The sequence below is a fragment of the Dromaius novaehollandiae genome, chromosome 2 (genome assembly GCF_036370855.1).
Source record: "Dromaius novaehollandiae isolate bDroNov1 chromosome 2, bDroNov1.hap1, whole genome shotgun sequence".
NCBI classification, from domain to species: Eukaryota; Metazoa; Chordata; class Aves; order Casuariiformes; family Dromaiidae; genus Dromaius; species Dromaius novaehollandiae.
The window spans coordinates 169,379,986-169,401,061 of NC_088099.1; the positions used below are offsets into that span (position 1 = coordinate 169,379,986).

Genomic DNA, 21,076 nt, shown 5'->3' on the forward strand with positions numbered 1-21,076 from the left:
GCAGCGCTGCGCCTGCGGGCCGGACCCTCCGCTTCCCGCTCCCGCTTGCCTCTCCCCTGCTTCGGCGCCAGCCCCGGAGAGCTGCCGGCGCCTGGGCCACCAACACGGCCGCCCTGCTCCCGCTCCGGGCTCCCCGCTTGCTGCGCTCTAACACATTAACGTTTCTTTGCTCTGGTGAACTCTGCTTCTTTGTACTCGTCTCCTGGTGCCGGTCTGACCCTGACCTTCTCCCCTCTGGCCTTTGCCTCCTTTCTTTGCTCTGCTCTTGCTGGGTAGCCGAGGGAGCGCGACGTGATCAGGAACTTGCGGTTGGTGAGTGGTTCTGCCGTTTGCTCTCCGCATGGCCGAGCGCGGCGTGTGCCTGCTGCGGTGCCCCGTGCCGGGCAGCGGCGTCGCGGCAGCCCCCGGCCGCGGTGGAGGCGCCCGCGGGGTGCACGGTGCTGCACGCCGGGATGCTCGCGCCGGCCTCTGCCCCGCGGCGCTTCGGCACCGGCTCCGGGCTCGGCTGCAGGAGGGCTGGCGCATCCCGTGCGCGGCCCGGTGCGGGGTGGCCGTGCGGAGCTGGCATGGGCAGGACGGGTGGCGGCGGAGGAAGCGCGGGGGCAGCAGCCCGGCGGCGAGGCCGGGCCTCGCTCGCCATTGTTCGGTCCGGCAGCGCTTCCTCCCCGCAGCTCCGGGGGGAAAAGCGGAGGATTTCCGGGCCGGTCTGTGCTGCCCGGTCCTTCCTACGCAGGTGGTGCCTGGACGGACGGCGGGCACGGTGCTGCCGGCAGCCCGGCCCGGTGCGGAGCCGCTCTCCGGCAGCAGTGCCATGTCCCGGTGCCGTGGGAAGCGTGCGGCGCTGTGCTGCGGTGCACCGGCAGCTTCCCCCGGGGCCGGCACTCGGCTTGCCCGCTCGGTCGGTGCTGACCCTGCCGGTGCACGAGCACTAGTGCAAGTCACGCGTTTTGGGCTGGTGCTCAGCTGCCTCGGGGCGACGCGGTGCGGGGCGGGGGTCTGGGGACTCCCGAGGGCAGGTGCTGAGGCTGCCGTGCAGGGTCCCCCTGCGGCGTGGGGCTGCGGCGTGGGGCTGCGGCGTGGGGCTGCAGTGTGGGGCTGCCATGCAGGGATGCCGTGCGGGGATGCCGTGTGGGGATGGGTGTGGGGCTGCAGTGCGGGGCTGCAGTGCGGGGATGGATGGGCGGCTGCAGTGCAGGGATGGGTGCAGGGGTGCAGTGCAGGGCTGCAGTGCGGGGATGGGTGCAGGGCTGCGGTGTGGGGATGCTGTGTGGGGTAAAGTGTGGGGCTGCAGTGTGGGGATGGGTGCAGGGCTGCAGTGCAGGGCTGCCACGTGGGGATGCCGTGCATGGATGCCGTGCAGGGACGTGGCGTGGGGATGCCATGCAGGGACGTGGCGTGGGGATGCCGTGCGGGGTTGCCACGCACGCCGGGTCCAGCGCCCCTCCCTGCAGCAGCTCCGGCAGCGAAGCGGCTCCCGCTGCGTGGGTGGTGTTTGCCCTCCCGGGAAATCGGGGAAAGGTTCGGGCTCGGCTGGCCCGCAAGGGGCATCGTCCTTCGGCGCGCAGGAAGCTCTGGGACGGTGGGAGAGGCGGGGGCCACCCCTCCCCAGCCCGGCGCGGGGACAAAGTGCAGAGGGCGTGCGCTGTCAGCATGCGTCGCGCCGGGAAGCACCGGGCCGGGCCGGTGCGCGGCGGGGCCCGCGGTGCTCGTGCCAGGGCTGCCTGCGCCCGGCATGCACGTGGGGGCCGGGGGGCCGGGCCGCGGCTCAGGTGCCTGCTCCCTCTCTCGGCAGCCCCGGGAGAAGGGGAGGATGCGCTTCCACAAGCTGCAGAACGTGCAGATCGCCCTCAACTACCTGAAGCATCGCCAGGTGAGCGGGGTCCCGCGGCGGCGGTGGGGCGGGCGGGCGCCCCAGGGCGCGGGGGTCCGGCAGCCGCCACTCTCCCTGCGACCGCTCTGCCTCGGCAGGTGAAGCTGGTCAACATCCGCAACGATGACATTGCCGACGGCAACCCCAAGCTGACGCTGGGCCTCATCTGGACCATCATCCTGCACTTCCAGGTGAGCCGGCACGGCCGGCCGCTCCGGGGCTGCCGGTCCCGCGCGGGGAGCTGGGGCGCTGTGTGGAGGGAGCCGGGGCGCCTGTGCGGCGGTGCCGTGCCCACGCGCCGAGCCGTGGCCTGGCGGGAATGCGGCAGGCCGGGGGCGGCAGCGGCGCCAGGAGCCGGGGCCCGAGCGGCCCCCGCCGCGGCTCCTGCAGCACCGGAGACGCGAGCGGGTTTGTGTGCACCCACGCCACGGCTGCACGGGCAAACGCAGCGTGCCGGCACTGCTCCCTGGCCCGCAGCAGCCTGCGTCCGCTCCCAAGCAGCATCGCCATCCCGGCTGCCGGCTGGGCACCGCGGAGCTGCGGCACCCCAAACCGTGCCGGGGCGGTGCGATGCAGGCCACGTGCGTGTGTGTGTGCATGTGCGTGCATGCATGCTTTTGTGTGCGTGTGTGTGTGTGCATGCATGCGGGTGCGTGAACGGGTGCCTGCCTATGGGCGTGCACGCCTGTGCGCTGCAGCGGGCTCAGGCTGCGGTTAGCACCTCGCTTCCGCTGGGTTTGGCTCCCCGGGCCCCGCGCGGGCGCCTGCGGTGAGCGGCAGAGATTGCCGCGCGGCAGAGCCTCCCTCGCAGGCGGCGCAGCAGGAAGCGGCTGCCGCAGCGCCCGTGCACGGGCACGCGCGGCCCCCGTGCTGGGGGGGCAGTGGGGCTGGGGCCGGGGCAGCTGCAGGGCGATGGGGCCGGGGAGCGGGGCAGCCCCACGGCGGTGCGGGACGGTGATCGTGCTGCCTCCGCGCGCGTGACGCGCCGCGTCCCCGCAGATCTCGGACATCCAGGTGACGGGGCAGTCGGAGGACATGACGGCCAAGGAGAAGCTGCTGCTGTGGTCGCAGCGCATGGTGGAGGACTACCAGGGCTTGCGCTGCGACAACTTCACCACCAGCTGGCGGGACGGCCGCCTCTTCAACGCCATCATCCACCGGCACAAGTAGGTGGGGGGCACGGGCCCCCCGGCTCCCTGCTCCACGCCGGGCGCTGCGGGGAGGCGGCACTGCCAGGATTTGGCCCGTTGCATCAGCTCGGGGCGTGCAAGCCGAGCCCGCGCCCGGGGCACGCGCACGTGCTGCCGTCACCGCCGCGGCACGGGCGCCCGACAAGCCCCGGCCCGTCCGCCCGCCCCGGCGGCGCTGCGGCAGCCGCCGGCTTCCCACGCGCGGCCCTTCCCGGCTGCGCGGGCGGCGCTGACCCCCCCCCGGGGCGGCGGGCACTGTGCCTCCGTGGCGTGCCCGGGCGCCGCCGTGCCGCTCCGTGCCGGCGCAAGTACGTGCAGGCGCGCCGCACCCGCGCGCGGCGGGGGGGCTGCACCGGGGCTGCCCGCGCTGCACCGCGCCGTGCCGCACTCCGTGCCGAGCCGCCGCCGCGGACGGAGCCGCTCCGCGTGCACCGAGCTCCTCGGGGCTCAGCGGCCGAGCCCGCATGGAGCGGCGCAGCAGGCAGCGGGCCGGGAAGCGGCGGGGCGCGGGGGGCACGGCGGGGTCCTCGGAGCGGGTGGTGATGGTGTGCGAGGAGGTTCCCGAGGCGTCCGAGCTCCGCGACGGGGCCGAGCCCCCCGGCGTCAGCGGCTGCCTCTACTCCATCCACTCCACCCTGCGCCTCAAGGAGCTGTAGGCACCGGGGCTGGGCCGGCCGTGGGGCAGGGGTGGGGGGGGCCGGGGAGCGGGGAGGTCCTGCCCCCCAGGCAGGCTGCCTGCTCGGCAGCGGTGTTTGGGGCAGGGGGATCTCAGAGATGGAGCTGGGCTGCCCCGTGGGGCTGGAGCGCGGGGCTCGGCGCTGCTGCCGCTCCCTGGCTCGGGGTGGGGGGGAGAGAGGGGAAGGGTGCAGGCGTGGGGGCACCGCGGTCTGTGCATGGGGCGTGGGGGCACCGTGGGTCTGTGCATGGGGTGTGGGGGCATTGTGGGTCTGTGCATGGGGCGTGGGGGCTCCCTGGGTCTGTGCATGGGGCGTGGGGGCACCGTGGGTCTGTGCATGGGGCGTGTGGGGCCATTGTGGGTCTGTGCATGGGGCGTGGGGGCACCGTGGGTCTGTGCATGGGGCGTGGGGGCATCCCCTGCTCCCTGGGTCTGTGCATGGGGCGTGGGGGTTCCCTGGGTCTGTGCATGGGGCGTGGGGGCTCCCCGGGTCTGTGCATGGGGCGTGGGGGCACCGTGGGTCTGTGCATGGGGCGTGGGGGCATCCCCTGCTCCCTGGGTCTGTGCATGGGGCGTGGGGGCACACCCTGCTCCCTGGGTCTGTGCATGGGGCATGTGGGGCCATTGTGGGTCTGTGCACGGGGCGTGGGGGCATCCCCTGCTCCCCGGGTCTGTGAATGGGGTGTGGAGGCTCCCCGGGTCTGTGCATGGGGCGTGGGGGCACCGTGGGTCTGTGCATGGGGCGTGGGGGCACACCCTGCTCCCAGGTCTGCGCGTTGGGGCAGCATCCGTTCCCCTTGCCCACAGGTCCCTCAGGGCTGGGCAGGGTCTCTCCCGCTCCCAGGGTCCGTGCGAGGGGCGTTGTCTGCTCCGCGCGCCCGTGGGTGCAGTAAGGGCCATCACTGCCTCCCCCTTCCCGCGGGTCTGGCGGAGAGGGTCGTCCCCTCCCCGGGTCCGTGTGAGGGGGCACCGCTGGCTCTGCACGCCCTTGGTGCAGGCGAGGGGGCGTCACCAGCCCCGCGTGCCCAGGGCCCCGCCGGCGCCCCGTGCCACGGAGCGCGGTGGAGGCGTGCCGGGCGGCGGGCAGCCGCGGCGAGCGGCTCGGCGGCGGCGCGTGCGGCACCTGGGGAGGGTGGAGCCGCCATCCCCGAGGTTCCTCCAACGGCGGGAGGGACGCGTGCCAGGAACGCGCGCCGCGGGGCAGGGAGGGCGGCGGGAGCTGCGAGGCCGCCGCTCACGCTCACGCCGCCGCTCCGCGCAGGCCCATGCTCATCGACATGAACAAGGTGTACCGGCAGAGCAACCTGGAGAACCTGGACCAGGCCTTCACCGTGGCCGAGCGGGACCTGGGCGTGACGCGCCTCCTCGACCCCGAAGGTACCGCCACGAGGTCCCCGCGGCGCCCCGGCCCCGCTGCAGTAATGGGATCCGTGCAACGTGGGGATGGGATCGATGCAACGCGGGGATGGGATCTGTGCCGTGCATGGATGGGATCGATGCAACGCGGGGATGGGATCTGTGCCGTGCATGGATGGGATCCGTGCAATGCGGGAATGGGATCTGTGCCGTGCATGGATGGGATCCGTGCAGTGTGGGGGTGAGATCTGTGCTGTGCATGGATGGGATTGGTGCAATGCGGGGATGGGATCTGTGCCGTGCATGGATGGGATCGATGCAACGCGGGGATGGGATCTGTGCCGTGCATGGATGGGATCCGTGCAGTGTGGGGGTGGGATCTGTGCTGTGCATGGATGGGATCAGTGCAATGCGGGGATGGGATCCGTGCAGTGTGGGGATGGGATCTGTGCCATGCATGGATGAGATTAATGCAATGCGGGAATGGGATCTGTGCCGTGCATGGATGGGATCGTTGCGCTGTGGCGCCCGGCCCTGACCGCCCTCCCTCTCCCCAGATGTGGACGTGCCCCAGCCGGACGAGAAGTCCATCATCACCTACGTGTCGTCGCTGTACGACGCCATGCCCCGCGTGCCCGACGTGCCGGACGGCGTCAAGGCCAACGTGAGCCGGGGGGCCGGGGCGGCGGGCGCGGGGCGGCGCGGGGCCGGGTCTGACGTCCCCGTGCCGCCCCAGGAGCTGCAGCTGCGCTGGCAGGAGTACTACGAGCTGGTGACGGTGCTGCTGCAGTGGATTCGCCACCACACCGTCCTCTTCGAGGAGCGCAAGTTCCCCGCCAGCTACGAGGAGATCGAGGTGGGGGCCGGCGGGGACCCGGGCAGGGCCGGGCGCGGGACGGTGCCGGAGCCGGCAGCCCCGGCGGGGAGGGACCCTCTGAGTCACTTCTTCCAGGCGGCTCCTCGTGAGTCACCCGTGGCAAACACGAGCCTCCCGGCCGGGCCCCTTCCTTCCTCGCCGCGGGGAGCGGGGTGCGCGGGTTCCCCCCCGCCGGCCGGGCGCTCGCGGTGGGGGTGGGCAGGGGCCCGGGGGGCGGCGGGGAGCAGCCGCGCTGGAGCCCCGCTGCTTTCGGCAGATCCTCTGGCGCCAGTTCCTCAAGTTCAAGGAGACGGAGCTGCCGGCCAAGGAAGCCGACAAGAACCGCTCCAAGGCCATCTTCCAGGCGCTGGAGGTGAGCGGCGGCGCGGCCAGGGCGGGGGCCCCCCCGTGCCCGCGCGGCCCCGTGCCGCGGGCCTGACCCCCCCGTCGCACGCAGGGCGCGGTGCAGTCGGGGCAGCTGAAGGTGCCCCCCAGCTACCACCCGCTGGACGTGGAGAAGGAGTGGGGCAAGCTGCACGTGGCCATCCTGGAGCGGGAGAAGCTGCTGCGCGCAGAGTTCGAGAGGCGAGTGCCCGCGCGCCGGGGCGGGGGCCGGGACTCCCCGCGGCCCCCCCGGCCCGCTCCGGAGGGGAGCCGTGCGGTGCCTGAGTCACCGCCGCCGCCGGGAAGGGAGCAAAGCCGGCGCGCGCGGACCCGGCGCCGGCAGAGCCGCCAGCGCGGCAGCGGGTGCTGGGCTGGGCCGCGGCCGGGCTCCTCGCGCCGGAGCGGAGACGGGGGCCGGCGGCGCAGGCAGGCGGGGGGGGGCCGGGCTGTGCCGGGGGCGGAGGGGCTGGGCCGGGGGCAGGCGTCCAGGGCAGGGTGGGGACTGGATCCGTGCCGTGGGCGGGCGGGATGTGGGCCGTGTGGGGACGGGAGGGTTGCCAGGGCGGGGATGGATCCGTGCCGCGCAGGGCCGGGCTCCGGGCTGCTTGAGCGTGGGATCTGGCACGGCCTGCGGAAGGATGGGAGCTCTGCTGTGCGGGGACGGAGGCTTTGCTTGGGTGGGGACGGGATCCGTGCCATGCATGGATGGGATCTGAGCCTGTGCAGGGCTGGGATCCATGCAGTGCAGGAATGGGATCCATGTCATGCATGGATGGGATCCGAGCCTGTGCAGGGCTGGGATCCATGTAATGCATGGATGGGATCCGTGCTGTGCAGGGCTGGGATCCATGCTGTGCGGGGCTGGGATCCATGCAATGCAGGGACAGGATCGATGCAATGTAGGGACGGGATCCATGCTGTGCAGGAATGGGATCGATGCAATGCATGGATGGGATCTGTGCTGTGCAGGGACAGGATCTGTGCCGTGCATGGATGAGCTTGATGCAATGCGGGGATGGGATCCGTGCCGTGCAGGGATGGGATCAATGCAATGCGGGGATGGGATCCGTGCCGTGCACGGATGGGATCAATGCAACGTGGGGACGGGATCCGTGCCTGTGCGCCGTCCCCAACCCTGCCGTCTCCCCGCGCAGGCTGGAGCGGCTGCAGCGCATCGTCAGCAAGCTGCAGATGGAGTCGGGGCTCTGCGAGGAGCAGCTCAACCAGGCGGACGCCCTGCTGCAGTCGGTGAGACGCGGTCCCTGCCGCCGGGGGGGTCTCCCGGGGCGGGGGGTCCCCGTGGCCGGCGCAGCGGCGGCGCCCTGACCGCGCCTCGTCCCGCAGGACATCCGGCTGCTGAACGCCGGGAAGGCGCCGCAGAAGGCGGCCGAGATCGAGCGGGACCTGGACAAGGCGGACGCCATGATCCGGCTGCTCTTCAACGACGTGCAGACCCTCAAGGACGGGCGGCACCCGCAAGGGGAGCAGATGTACCGCAGGTAGGACGGGGTGCCGCGCCGCGCCCCCCCGCGCCGCAGGACCCCGCGGCGGGACGGGGCCGTGCCCACGCGCCCACGCGCCCACGCGCCCACGCGCCGCTGCCCGCAGGGTCTACCGCCTGCACGAGCGCCTGGTGGCCATCCGCACCGAGTACAACCTGCGCCTCAAGTCCGGGGCGCCGCAGATGGCCCAGGCGGCGGTGGCCCTGGGCCAGAGGCCCCGGCAGGACCTGGACGACGTCACGCTGCGGTACCTGCAGGACCTGCTGGCCTGGGTGGAGGAGAACCAGCGCCGGCTCAACGCGGCCGAGTGGGGCGTGGACCTGCCCACCGTGGAGTCCCACCTGGGCAGCCACCGCGGCCTCCACCAGTCCATCGAGGAGTTTCGCGCCAAGATCGAGCGGGCGCGTGCCGACGAGGTGAGCCCGGACGGGGTCCCCGGGGTCCCGGACGCACGGTGCACCACGCGGGGCACACGCAGCCCCCGCGAGCCGCTGGTGCCCTCCGGGATGCAGGCGATGGAGCTGGACCAGCTCCGGTGGTGGCACTGGGCTGCGGCCCCGGCTCCGGGCGCCCTCCAGGCACCGAGGGGCCCTAGAGGAGAGGGGCTGGAGGGGCTGGAGGTCCTGGGGAGCTCCCCGCGCTCACGGCACGCTCTCCCGCAGGCGCAGCTCTCGCCGGGACCCCGCAACGCCTACCGCGAGTGCCTGGGCAAGCTGGACCTGCAGTACGCCAAGCTGCTGGTGAGGCGCCGGGCGGGGGACAGGGAGGGGTGCGGGGGCTGCGGGACCCAGGGGCAGACACGTGGGGAGGGGGGTGCAGGAGGTGGGGGGGACGTTCTGGGATGGAGGTGCAGGACGTGGGGGGAGACATTCTGGGATGGATGTGGGGAACGTGGGAAAGATGTTCTGGGATGGAGATGCGGGACGTGGGGGGAGATGTTTCGGGGAGCAGGCTGCAGGACTCAGCCCGTTCCCGTGTCCCGTCCCCAGAACTCTTCCAAGGGTCGTCTGCGGCACCTGGAGAGCCTGCACGGCTTCGTGAGCGCTGCCACCAAGGAGCTGATGTGGCTCAACGAGAAGGAGGAGGAGGAAGTGAACTTCGACTGGAGCGACCGCAACCCCAACATGGGGGCCAAGAAGGAGAACTACTCGGTACGGGGAGACCCCGGCGCGTGGCTGTCCGCGCCCAGCTGTGCTTGCTCGGCCCCGTCCCTGCGCACGCCTGTTCTTGCACAGCCCTGTCCCTCCCCGTCCCTGCACGCTGATTTTCGGAGGTGCCTCTTGCACCCCGTGGTGGAGGATGCTCGTGGGACCCTCAGCCGTAGCGTCCTGGCTCGTCCCCTCCGCCTTGGGCCGTCCCCCGCTGTGCTGTGCTCTTTGCCGAGCTGTCTGACAGCTCCAGCCCTGCTCCTTATCTCTGCTCTGTGGGACTTCAGTCTGCGCTTCCTTTCTTGCCATCCGGTCATCTGCACGAAACCCCATCTGCGCCCCGCAGCGCTGAGCACGCGCCAGTGCTTTAACCCTGCTGCTGCCGTGCCTCCCGCTCCGCCGGCGCTCGCGTTAACATCCGCACGCCCTCCGGACCGGGCCTGGTGTCTGACAAATCTCTGCGCCCCCCCGCCCCACCCGCCGGCTTTGCACACCCCAGCCCCTGTCCCCCCCCACTCTCCGTGCGCCCCGTCTCTGCATCCCGCCCCAGCGGGCTCCCGTCGTGGCTGCCGGCCCCGACACCGACCCTGAGCCTCCCCCTCCTCCAAACAGCCCCGGCAGCTGCAGGCTGTCTGGGGGGGCAGGAGGGTGTCTCGACCCCCAGCACACGCCGTGCACACACCCACGTGCACACCCACCCACGTGCACACACACACGTGCACATGCACACGCGGGCTGTGCTGGCCCCGCTCGCAGCCCGGCCAGGGCGCAGGCGCTCACCTCTGCTCCGCGGCTCCGTGCCAGGGGCTGATGCGGGAGCTGGAGCTGCGGGAGCGGAAAATCAAAGAGATCCAGAACACCGGGGACCGGCTGCTGCGGGAGGAGCACCCGGGCAGGCAGACGGTGGAGGTGAGCGGGGCCTGCGGGGCTGCTGGCGCGGGGCCGGGGCGGTGCGGGGCCCTGGGGAGGGGTGCAGTGCGGGGGGGCCGCGTGCGGGGCTGTGGGGAGGGGTGCAGCGCGGGGGGCCGCGTGCGGGGCAGAGCTCAGGTGCAGGGGGTGCAGTGCGGGGGGCTGCATGTGGGGCAGAGCTCAGGTGCGGGGGGTGCAGTGCGGGGGGGCCGCGTGCGGGGCAGAGCTCAGGTGCGGGGGGTGCAGTGCGGGGGGGCCGCGTGCGGGGCAGAGCTCAGGTGCGGGGGGTGCAGCGCGGGGGGGCCGCGTGCGGGGCAGAGCTCAGGTGCGGGGGGGCCGCATGTGGGGCAGAGCTCAGGTGCGGGGGGTGCAGCGCGGGGGGGCCGCGTGCGGGGCGGAGCTCAGGTGCGGGGGGTGCAGCGCGGGGGGGCCGCGTGCGGGGCAGAGCTCAGGTGCAGGGGGTGCAGCGCGGGGGGGCCGCGTGCGGGGCAGAGCTCAGGTGCGGGGGGTGCAGCGCGGGGGGGCCGCGTGCGGGGCAGAGCTCAGGTGCGGGGGGTGCAGCGCGGGGGGGCCGCGTGCGGGGCAGAGCTCAGGTGCGGGGGGGCCGCATGTGGGGCAGAGCTCAGGTGCGGGGGGTGCAGCGCGGGGGGGCCGCGTGCGGGGCGGAGCTCAGGTGCGGGGGGTGCAGCGCGGGGGGGCCGCGTGCGGGGCAGAGCTCAGGTGTGGGGGGTGCAGCGCGGGGGGGCCGCGTGCAGGGCAGAGCTCAGGTGCAGGGGGTGCAGCGCGGGGGGGCCGCGTGCGGGGCAGAGCTCAGGTGCGGGGGGTGCAGCGCGGGGGGGCCGCGTGCGGGGCAGAGCTCAGGTGCGGGGGGTGCAGCGCGGGGGGGCCGCGTGCGGGGCAGAGCTCAGGTGCGGGGGGTGCAGCGCGGGGGGGCCGCGTGCGGGGCAGAGCTCAGGTGCGGGGGGTGCAGCGCGGGGGGCTGCCGGTCCCGGGGGCAGGACGGGGTGACGTCTCCCCTTCCCAGGCCTTCCAAGCGGCGCTGCAGACGCAGTGGAGCTGGATGCTCCAGCTGTGCTGCTGCATCGAGGCCCATCTGAAGGAGAACACCGCCTACTTCCAGGTGAGGGCAGGGCGCGGGGCCGCACGCCGTCCTTGACGTCCCCGTCCCCGGGGCGCGGCTCCCCTCCTCTCCCCGCTGCTCACGTCCTCTCCCCGCGGCTCTAGTTCTTCGCCGACGTGAAGGAGGCTGAGGAGTTCCTGAGGAAGATGCAGGAGAGCATGAAGAAGAAGTACTCCTGTGACCGCAGCATCACGGTCACGCGCCTGGAGGACCTGCTGCAGGACTCCCTCGTGAGTGTCCCCTCAGGCCTTGTGCAGGGCCCGGGGCTGACCCCCCCCCCAGCACGTGCACCCCGCTGCATGGCCCCAGGGGTGACCCCCCCAAACGTGCACCCCATTGCACAGCCCCAGGGGTGACCCCTGCCTGCACCCCGCTGCAGGGCCCAGGGGTGACCCCCCCAAATATGCACCCCGCTGCATGGCCCCGAGGTGACCCCCGATGTGTGCACCCCGTTGCACAGCCCCAGGGGTGACCCCCCAGCACGTGCACCCCGCTGCAGGGCCCAGGGGTGACCCCCCCCAAATATGCACCCCACTGCAGGGCCCCAAGGTGACCCCCCGCAGCACAAGTGCCCTACTGCATGGCTCCAGGGGTGACCCCCCCACATGTGCACCCCCCTGCACAACCCCAGGGGTGACCCCACCATGTGTACACCCCACTGCATGGCCCCGAGGTGACCCCCCCATGCGTGCACCCCATTGCACAGCCCCAGGGGTGACTCCCCCCAACACGTGCACCCCATTGCAGGCTCCAGGGGTGACCCCCATGTGTGCACCCCACTGCACAACCCCAGAGGTGACCCCCCAGACGTGCATCCTATTGCAGGGCCCAGGGGTGACCCCCCAACATGTGCATCCCATTTCAGGGCCCTGAGGTGACCCCCCCAGATGTGTGCACCCCACTGCACAGCCCCAGGGGTGACTCCCCCCAACACGTGCACCCCATTGCAGGGCCCAGGGGTGACCCCCACATGTACACCCCACTGCACAACCCCAGAGGTGACCCCCCCATGCGTACACCCCACTGCATGGCCCCGAGGTGACCCCCCACGTGTGCCCCCCTGCCCCCCATAGCCAGGCCCCCCCACCTCCCCTTCCCGCGGGGCACAGCCCCTGCCGAGGGGCCCCGGGGTCCCGCCGGCGTTGCCCCCTCACGGGCGCGTGCCCCCCCCCCCAGGAGGAGAAGGAGCAGCTGGCCGAGTACCAGGGGCAGCTGGCCGGGCTGGCCAGGCGGGCCCGCGCCGTGGTGCAGCTGAAGCCGCGCAGCCCCGCCACCCCGCTGCAGGGCCGGCCGCCCATCCACGCCGTCTGCGACTACAAGCAAATGGAGGTGCGAGCGCGGCGCGGGGGCGGTGGCACGGGGGGGGCGAGATGGGGCGCGGGACCCCACGGGCTGACGCCGCCCCTGCATCCCCCCCCCCCCCAGATCACGGTGCACAAGAACGACGAGTGCGCCCTGCTCAGCAACGCCCAGCCCTACAAGTGGAAGGTGCTCAGCGCGGCCGGCAGCGAGTCCATCGTGCCCTCCGTGTGCTTCCTCGTGCCCCCCCCCAACCGGGAGGCGCTGGACGCCGTGCACAGGTGAGCGGGAGCGCGGTCGGGACCGCCGGGCTCTGCCGCCCCCTCCTCGCCTCCCTGCTCCCTCGGGCGCTGCCGTGGGGCCCCCTCGCCCCATCTCCCGTCCCTCTCCCTGCTCACGCCGCCTCTCCCCAGGCTGGAGGCCGCCCATCAGCACCTGCTCGCGCTCTGGCACCAGCTGCACGTGGACATGAAGAGCCTGCTGTCCTGGCAGTACCTCATCCGCGACATCCAGCAGATCCAGTCCTGGTCGCACGTCACGGTGAGCGCGGCGCGGGAGCAGGGCCCGCGGGAGCAGGGCCCGCGGCGCGGGAGCGGGCGCTTTGCTGACGGCGTGCCGCCCCCCCAGTTCCGCACCATGCAGGTGGAGGAGTGCCGGCAGGTCCTGCGCAGCCTGGAGACGCACTACCAGGACTTCATGCGCGACAGCCAGGACTCGCAGAGCTTCCAGCCCGACGACCGGCTGCACGTGGAGCGCGAGTACAACGCCTGCGCCCAGAAGTACGAGCTGCTGCTGCGCAGCCAGGAGAAAGGTGAGCGGCCCCCCTGCAGCTCCCAGGCCTGCCGGGGACCCCCCGGCGTGGGGCATCCCGCTCCGGCCCCAGAGACGCGGGCAGGGGTGAGCGGAGCAGGCTGCTGGCAGGGCGCTCGCTGACCTGGCCCCTCGCGTCCCTGCAGGAGAGCAGGACGAATCCCTGTGCAAGAGCTACATCTCCCAGCTGAAGGACATCCGGCTGCAGCTGGAGAGCTGCGAGACCCGCACCATCCACAAGATCCGCCTGCCCCTCGACAAGGACCCGGTCAAGGAGTGCGCCCAGCGCATCTCCGAGCAGCAGGTATCAGGCGTGCGGTGCGCGCGCAGGGGCTTCTGCACCCGGGCCGTGGCTGGTGTCTGTCTACACGTGCCGTGGTGTTGGCAGAGGGGATCAGCCCCGGGCCAGGCCGGGGCAGGCTCGACCCCAAACTGCGGCTGGTTGGAGCCAGGCGCAGAAGCTGTGTAAGGCGGCACGTGGGGTAACGGACCCTCCTTTCCCTGCAGCAAATCCACCTGGAGCTGGAAGGCATCAAGAAGAACTTGGACAAGGTCAGCGAGAAGACGGAGAAGGTGCTGGCCCAGCCGGAGCAGGCCAGCTCAGCCCCTGTCTTGCGCTCAGAGCTGGAGATCACCCTGCAGAAGATGGACCAGGTGTACAGCCTCTCCAGCATCTACCTGGAGAAGTGAGTGCCCAGCACCTGCATGGCCCTGGCTGTGTCCCGTGGTTGTCCTGGGCGGGGACAAAACACTGCATCGACTGGGGTGAACCTGGTGCAACCAGGGGTGGGCTTGACGGTCTTTCCTTTCCTGCGGACTCCCTACCTGCTCCCTTCTCACCCCTCACGCGTCGGGCAGCACCTCGCCGCCTGCCCAAGCTCTGGGCACTGACTGAGTCTTCCTCCTCCCTCCGTAGGCTGAAGACCATCAACCTGGTGATCCGCAGCACGCAGGGGGCAGAGGAGCTGGTCAAGAAGTACGAGGACCAGCTGAAGAACGTGCAGACTGTGCCCTCCGACCTCAAGGAGCTGGAGGCCAGCAAGGCCGAGCTGAAGGTAGCGTCTGGGGCTGGGCAGCAGCGCGCTGGCAGCGTGCCGGGAGGGCAGCCGGGGCTGAGCGGGGACCTGGGCTGACCTGTGCTCCGCGCCGCAGCGGCTGCGCGCGCAGGTGGAGGGGCATCAGCCTCTCTTCAGCACCCTGGAAGCCGACCTGAGCAAGGCCAAGGACGTCAACGAGCGGATGGTGAGGGGCCACAGCGAGCGAGATGTGGACCTGGACCGCTACCGGGAGAGAGTGCAGCAGCTGCTGGAGCGCTGGCAGGCCATCCTGACCCAGATCGACCTGCGCCAGCGTGAGCTGGACCAGCTGGGCCGCCAGCTGCGCTACTACCGCGAGAGCTGCGACGGGCTGCTCCAGTGGATCCAGGATGCCAAGCAGCGGCAGGAGAAAATCCAGGCGGTGCCCATCACGGACAGCAAGACCGTGCGGGAGCAGCTCCTGCAGGAGAAGGTAGCGCCCGTGGCGGGGCGAGGAGGGTCGGTGCGGCCGGTGCCGCGGCAGGGCGGTGGCGAGCCTGGGGCTATAGCTCATGCCTGTGTGTTTCTCCAGAAACTCCTGGAAGAGTGCGATCGCAATAAGGAGAAGGTGGAGGAGTGCCAGCGCTACGCCAAGCAGTACATAGATGCCATCAAGGTGTGCCCACTTGCTGCGTGTGCCTGCTGGGGTTGGACCCCTGGTAGCAGCCTGGGGAGAGCTGGGGGACGTGTGAGGCTGGGGAGAGGCAGCCCGGTGCCGGGCACGTGCCAAAGGGCGTGGGGAGCTTGCTGGGGCTGGGGGCGGGAAGGGGGCACAGAGCGCCTGCGTGCCACAGCTCGCTGATGATGCCCCTCCCCGGCAGGATTATGAGCTGCAGCTGGTGACCTTCAAGGCGCAGGTGGAGCCAGTGGCATCTCCTGCCAAGAAGCCCAAAGTGCAGTCTGCGTCTGACAGCATCATCCAGGAGGTGAGGGGGGACCCCCGACCACGTGGGCCTGGGCTTCCCCGGGCAGCTCCCGTGCGGAGTCCCTCGAGGAGGCTGAGCCGGGGGAGCTCACCTACGTTAGGAGCAGCGCGCTGCAGCTCTCCCCCAGACGGGTGGGCTTGCAGGGGGGCTGCCGTGCCGGCTTGCCCTCGGGTTGACCACACCAGTGCCTGGGTGCCTGGAGGCAACTGGGCTGGGTGCTGGCAAGGTGGGGAGGGGGCGGCTGTGGGCACGGTCCTCTGCCGACCCATGCCATTTCCGTAAGGAAAAGCTTCTTTAAGGGTAACAGAGCACTGGAGCAGGTTGCCCAGAGAGGCTGTGCAGTCTCCATCCTTGGAGAAGTTCAAAAGCCATCTGGACATGATCCTGGGCAACGTGCTCTGGGTGACCCTGCTTGAGCAGGGGGCTTGGACTAGGTGATCTCCAGAGGTCACTTCCAACCTCAACCGTTTTGTGATTCTGTGGTTCTGATGACAGTACGTGGACTTGCGGACGCGGTACAGTGAGCTGACCACGCTCACCAGCCAGTACATCAAGTTCATCACGGAGACCCTGCGGCGGCTGGAGGAGGAGGAGGTAGGCGAGCGGCGTGGGGGCACACGGGGTGGCATGACTCCGGCTGCATTTTCCCTTCTTCATAACGACGGGGAACATTGTTCATGATGACTGCCAGCCCCCCATCACTAACGCTGGCCCATGGCCTCTAACCCCGCTCTGGTCTGGGCTTCCGGGACCGAAGCTTTTGGCTCTGGGCGCAGCAAATTTTCAAGCAGAGGGGGCCGTCCGGGCCCAGCTGGGGTGGTACGCAGAGCTGGCTGCCGGAGCTGCCGGGGCCACGGGGGCTCTGGCGTGACTGGTGTTAGGAGGCACTTCCCAGATACACGTAGTGCAGTCAGCGTCTGCCTTCAGCATGAAGCTGTGCTCGGGCGCCGCGGGACCTGGACGCCTCGGTTGTTCTGTCTTGGTAACCTTTCTAACTCTTGGTTTCTGCCCTTGGAAGTCGAGCCGCTTTGCCAGTGCTTTGTCTTGGGGGATGTTTGTGTTGGTGGGGAGCTAATGGAGGGTAAAAAACCAGGATGACTCTGGCATCCCTGCACCAGGTACTCACTCGGCGCATGCCCCCCTCCTCACGGCACCCCTCCGCCCCACCACACGGCCGCAAGCAGCCTGCGCGCCCAGCACCTGCTCACTGCGCCCCGCTCCCCTGCCGCGAGCAGGGCACCTCGCCTCGCCTCGCCTCTCTTCTCCTCTCCCGGCCTTTGCCGCACCTTCCGGGGTGGCACGAGGGGACCGTCGGTCCAGTGGGGCCGGGGCCGAGCTCGCCCCACGCCTGCTGTCTCTTGGTGCCCGACGGCTCTGGAGGCACCTCCGGGTCTTCCCGAGCCGGGGCCCCGCACGGGCTGTGCACCCGCCCTGCTTGTGGTGCATGCGACACGGGCCGGCGGGAGGCCGCGGCTGCTGCCCCGCTCCTCGGAGAGATGCATGAGCAGTGTCCGTGGCTCGGTCTGCTGGTTCCGCAGAGGGCTGGGGCGGGGAGGCGTTCCCAGCGGCCCCAGGACATCCCTGCTCCCGGCTGTAGACAGCCAGCTCGCCTGGGCTGTCTGGAGCTGGACAGCGAGGGATTTGGACCCAGCCAGGGCAGCACGGGTCGGAGCTCGGATTGCTCTCCGCATCGTCAAGGCTTTCCCAGCGGGGAAGGGTCCACCTGGCACCTCCTCCGCCACCCGCTCTTTTCTGTCCTCTTGCATCTCGGTGCTCTGGCTGGGTTTCTCGTGTCGCCACGGTGATGGCTCTCTGCGCTGGCCCCTCTCGCACGGGGAACCCTGGAGAGAGCAAGATAAGGCTCCCTTTTGCGGGAAGGCGTGTGCACGGGGCTGGGGCAGGAGCTCTCCCCAGACCGCAGTGGGCACGGTGGTGGTGTGCAAGCTGCTAGCATCCATCTCCATCGCCTCGGGCTTTGCTCGCGCTCCATTCCTCGTTCGTGGTACGTGGGTCATCCTGCTTCCTGCACTGCTGTCTCGGTCCGGTCACCTGTCTCCCTGCGCTGTGCTAAGTGAGATACAGTAGTCGTGTGTCCCCTGTCTGCCATACGTCTTCTGGAAGCTGGCGTCACCGCCTCTAGCTCGTGGGGAGACCCAGGGACCCGAAGCCATTCCATGCACATCCTCCGGCCCCTCTGCCCTGGACCATCCCGTGTCTCGGTGGCGTGTGGTTGTGGTTGGCGTTTACGCCGTGGCTCGGTCGTATTCGTTGTGATTTCTCTCTCCCCCTTCTCTATTTTCTCTGCACTCTCTTTCCCCTCCAGAAAGCAGCCGAGAAGCTGAAGGAGGAGGAGAGGAAGCGGCTGGCGGAGGTGGAGGCCCAGCTGGAGAAGCAGAGGCAGCTGGCTGAGGCCCACGCCAAAGCCAAGGCGCAGGCAGAGGCGGAGGCGCGGGAGCTGCAGCTCCGCATGCAGGAGGAGGTCACCCGGCGGGAGGTGGTGGCCGTGGACGCCGAGCAGCAGAAGCAGAACATCCAGCAGGAGCTGATGCAGCTGCGGCAGAACTCAGACCACCAGATCAAGTCCAAGGTCAAGCTCATCGAGGAGGCCGAGTACAACCGCAAGAAGGTGGAGGAGGAGATCCGCCTCATCCGCCTCCAGCTGGAGAGCACCGAGAAGCAGCGGGCCGGCGCCGAGACGGAGCTGCAGGAGCTGCGGGCACGTGCCGAGGAGGCCGAGCGGCAGAAGAGGCAGGCGCAGGAGGAGGCCGAGCGCCTGCGCCGGCAGGTCAAGGACGAGAGCCAGAAGAAGCGGGAGGCGGAGGAAGAGCTGAAGCTCAAGGTGCAGGCCGAGAAGGATGCAGCCCGGGAGAAGCAGAAGGCGATGGCGGACCTGGAGAAGCTGCGGCTGCAGGCGGAGGAGGCCGAGCGGCGGATGCGGCAGGCGGAGCTGGAGAAGGAGCGGCAGATCCAGGTGGCGCAGGAGGTGGCCCAGCGGAGCGCCGAGGCCGAGCTGCAGAGCAAGCGGCTGTCCTTCGCGGAGAAGACGGCGCAGCTGGAGCTGTCGCTGCAGCAAGAGCACATCACGGTGGCCCACCTGCAGGAGGAGGCCGAGCGGCTGAAGAAGCAGCAGCTGGAGGCCGAGCAGTCACGGGAGGAGGCCGAGAAGGAGCTGGAGCGCTGGCGGCAGAAGGCCAACGAGGCGCTGCGGCTGCGGCTGCAGGCCGAGGAGGTGGCCCACAAGAAAACGCTGGCCCAGGAGGAAGCAGAGAAGCAGAAGGAGGATGCAGAGCGGGAGGCTCGCAAGCGCGCCAAGGCCGAGGAGTCGGCCCTGCGGCAGAAGGAGCTGGCGGAGGAGGAGCTGGAGAAGCAGCGGCAGCTGGCGGAGGGCACGGCCCAGCAGAAGTTTGCGGCAGAGCAGGAGCTGATCCGCCTGAAGGCGGAGATGGAGAACGGGGAGCAGCAGCGCCTGCTCCTGGAGGAGGAGCTCTTCCGGCTGAAGAACGAGGTGAGCGAGGCCATCCAGAAGAGGAAGGAGGTGGAGGAGGAGCTGGCCAAGCTGCGGGCGGAGATGGAGGTCCTGCTGGAGAGCAAGGCCAAGACGGAGGAGGAGTCGCGCTCCACCAGCGAGAAGTCCAAGCAGCGTCTGGAGGCCGAGGCCAACAAGCTGCGGGAGCTGGCGGAGGAGGCCGCCCGGCTGCGGGCCCTCTCGGAGGAGGCCAAGAGGCAGCGGCAGCTGGCGGAGGAGGAGGCCAGTCGGCAGCGGGCCGAGGCCGAGCGGATCCTCAAGGAGAAGCTGGCGGCCATCAACGAGGCGTCGCGCCTGAAGGCGGAGGCGGAGATTGCCCTGAAGGAGAAGGAGGCGGAGAACGAGCGGCTGCGGCGGCTGGCGGAGGACGAGGCCTACCAGCGCAAGCTGCTGGAGGAGCAGGCCGCCCAGCACAAGCAGGACATCGAGGAGAAGATCGCCCTGCTGAAGCGGTCGTCGGAGAGCGAGCTGGAGCGGCAGAAGGGCATCGTGGACGACACGCTGAAGCAGCGGCGCCTGATCGAGGAGGAGATCCGCACGCTGAAGATCAGCTTCGAGAAGGCGTCGGCGGGCAAGGCGGACCTGGAGCAGGAGCTGAGCCGCATCCGCGGCGAGGCGGAGGAGGTCCAGCGCATCCGGGAGCAGGCCGAGCGGGAGGCCGAGCGGCAGCGGGCCCTGGCGCTGGAGGAGGAGGGCCGCCGGAGGGAGGCCGAGGAGAAGGTGCGGAGCATCCTGGCCGCTGAGCAGGAGGCCGCGCGGCAGCGGCGGGTGGCCCTGGAGGAGGTGGAGCGCCTGAAGGCCACGGTGGAGGAGGCCAAGCGGCAGAAGGAGCTGGCGGAGAGGGAGTCAGAGCGGCAGATCCAGCTGGCGCAGGAGGCGGCCCAGAAGCGCATCGCGGCGGAGGAGAAGGCCCACCTGGCTGCCGTGCAGCAGAAGGAGCAGGAGCTACTGCAGACGCGGCGCCAGGAGCAGAGCATTCTCGACCGGCTGCGGGAGGAGGCCGAGAGGGCCAAGCGGGCCGCGGAGGAGGCCGATTTCGCGCGCAGCAAGGCCGAGCAGGATGCCAGCCTCTCCCGGCAGCGGGTGGAGGAGGCCGAGCGGCTGAAGCAGCGGGCGGAGGAGGAGGCCCAGGCCAAGGCCCAGGCCCAGGAGGATGCGGAGAAGCTGCGTAAGGAGGCTGAGCTGGAGGCGGCGAAGCGGGCCCAGGCGGAGCAGGCAGCCCTGCGGCAGAAGCAGCTGGCGGATGCGGAGATGGAGAAGCACAAGAAGTTCGCGGAGCAGACGCTGCGGCAGAAGGCGCAGGTGGAGCAGGAGCTGACCAAGGTGAAGCTGCAGCTGGAGGAGACGGACCACCAGAAGGGCATCCTGGACGAGGAGCTGCAGCGGCTGAAGGAGGAGGTGACGGACGCCATCCGGCAGAAGGCCCAGGTGGAGGAGGAGCTCTTCAAGGTCCGGGTGCAGATGGAGGAGCTGGCAAAGCTAAAGAGCCGGATCGAGGAAGAGAACAAAGCGCTGATCCTCAAGGACAAGGACAACACACAGAAGTTCTTGGCAGAGGAGGCCGAGAAGATGAAGCAGGTGGCAGAGGAGGCTGCACGGCTCAGTGTGGAGGCCCAGGAGGCTGCCCGCATGCGGAAGCTGGCTGAGGACGACCTGGCGCAGCAGCGGGCGCTGGCAGAGAAGATGCTGAAGGAGAAGATGCAAGCGGTGCAGGAGGCCACGCGGCTGAAGGCCGAGGCGGAGGTGCTGCAGAAGCAGAAGGACCTGGCGCAAGAGCACGCCAAACGGCTGCAGGAGGACAAGGAGCAGATGCAGCAGCGCCTGGCCGAGGAGACCGAGGGCTTCCAGAAAACCCTGGAGGCTGAGCGCCGACGGCAGCTGGAGATCACCGCCGAGGCCGAGCGCCTCAAGCTGCACGTGGCGGAGATGAGCATGGCCCAGGCCAAGGCCGAGGAGGAGGCCAAGCGGTTCAAGAAGCAGGCGGAGGAGATCAGCGGGAGGCTGCACGAGACTGAGCTGGCCACGCAGGAGAAGATGACGCTGGTGCACACGCTAGAGATACAGCGACAGCAGAGCGACCAGGACGCGGAGAAGCTGCGGAGGGCCATCGCCGACCTGGAGGAGGAGAAGGAGAAGCTGAAGCAGGAGGCGGCCTTGCTGCAGCAGAAGGCGGAGGAGGTACTGGGTTACGGGTCCCCCTTAGTGGTGATGGTACGCAGGGAGACCTTTCCTCTCCCCAGCAGCCATGCAGGCAGCTGGCCAGGCTCACGCAAGGCTGGCCAGGGTCCGGGAGCCGCTCTGGGCATTCACTGACGACCATCGCCGCAACACAGGCTGGCACCTCCGTCCCCGAGCGCGTGCACAGTGCTGGAGGCGAGTGCTGCATCTTGCGGACGTGGGCAAGGAGTGGGCTGCTGGCACCGTCCAG

General features: G+C 70.6%; 1 protein-coding gene across 1 annotated transcript in view; it reads left to right on the forward strand.

Moving 5' to 3' along the window:
• Positions 1 to 21,076, forward strand: part of PLEC (plectin) — an 83,118-nt gene that overhangs the window by 17,629 nt on the left and 44,413 nt on the right. Inside the window, exons 4-32 of the mRNA XM_064505519.1 lie at positions 277 to 312; positions 1,793 to 1,870; positions 1,969 to 2,061; positions 2,870 to 3,036; positions 4,998 to 5,113; positions 5,650 to 5,756; positions 5,829 to 5,948; positions 6,226 to 6,321; positions 6,406 to 6,533; positions 7,487 to 7,580; positions 7,677 to 7,831; positions 7,941 to 8,250; positions 8,497 to 8,574; positions 8,824 to 8,985; positions 9,787 to 9,891; positions 10,916 to 11,011; positions 11,116 to 11,241; positions 12,188 to 12,340; positions 12,437 to 12,591; positions 12,724 to 12,850; positions 12,938 to 13,121; positions 13,267 to 13,424; positions 13,628 to 13,806; positions 14,037 to 14,175; positions 14,273 to 14,629; positions 14,729 to 14,812; positions 15,018 to 15,122; positions 15,618 to 15,716; positions 17,446 to 20,826. Coding sequence (XP_064361589.1) covers positions 277 to 312; positions 1,793 to 1,870; positions 1,969 to 2,061; positions 2,870 to 3,036; positions 4,998 to 5,113; positions 5,650 to 5,756; positions 5,829 to 5,948; positions 6,226 to 6,321; positions 6,406 to 6,533; positions 7,487 to 7,580; positions 7,677 to 7,831; positions 7,941 to 8,250; positions 8,497 to 8,574; positions 8,824 to 8,985; positions 9,787 to 9,891; positions 10,916 to 11,011; positions 11,116 to 11,241; positions 12,188 to 12,340; positions 12,437 to 12,591; positions 12,724 to 12,850; positions 12,938 to 13,121; positions 13,267 to 13,424; positions 13,628 to 13,806; positions 14,037 to 14,175; positions 14,273 to 14,629; positions 14,729 to 14,812; positions 15,018 to 15,122; positions 15,618 to 15,716; positions 17,446 to 20,826 — 7,188 coding nt within the window. The remainder of the gene's footprint in view (positions 1 to 276; positions 313 to 1,792; positions 1,871 to 1,968; positions 2,062 to 2,869; positions 3,037 to 4,997; positions 5,114 to 5,649; positions 5,757 to 5,828; positions 5,949 to 6,225; positions 6,322 to 6,405; positions 6,534 to 7,486; positions 7,581 to 7,676; positions 7,832 to 7,940; positions 8,251 to 8,496; positions 8,575 to 8,823; positions 8,986 to 9,786; positions 9,892 to 10,915; positions 11,012 to 11,115; positions 11,242 to 12,187; positions 12,341 to 12,436; positions 12,592 to 12,723; positions 12,851 to 12,937; positions 13,122 to 13,266; positions 13,425 to 13,627; positions 13,807 to 14,036; positions 14,176 to 14,272; positions 14,630 to 14,728; positions 14,813 to 15,017; positions 15,123 to 15,617; positions 15,717 to 17,445; positions 20,827 to 21,076) is intronic.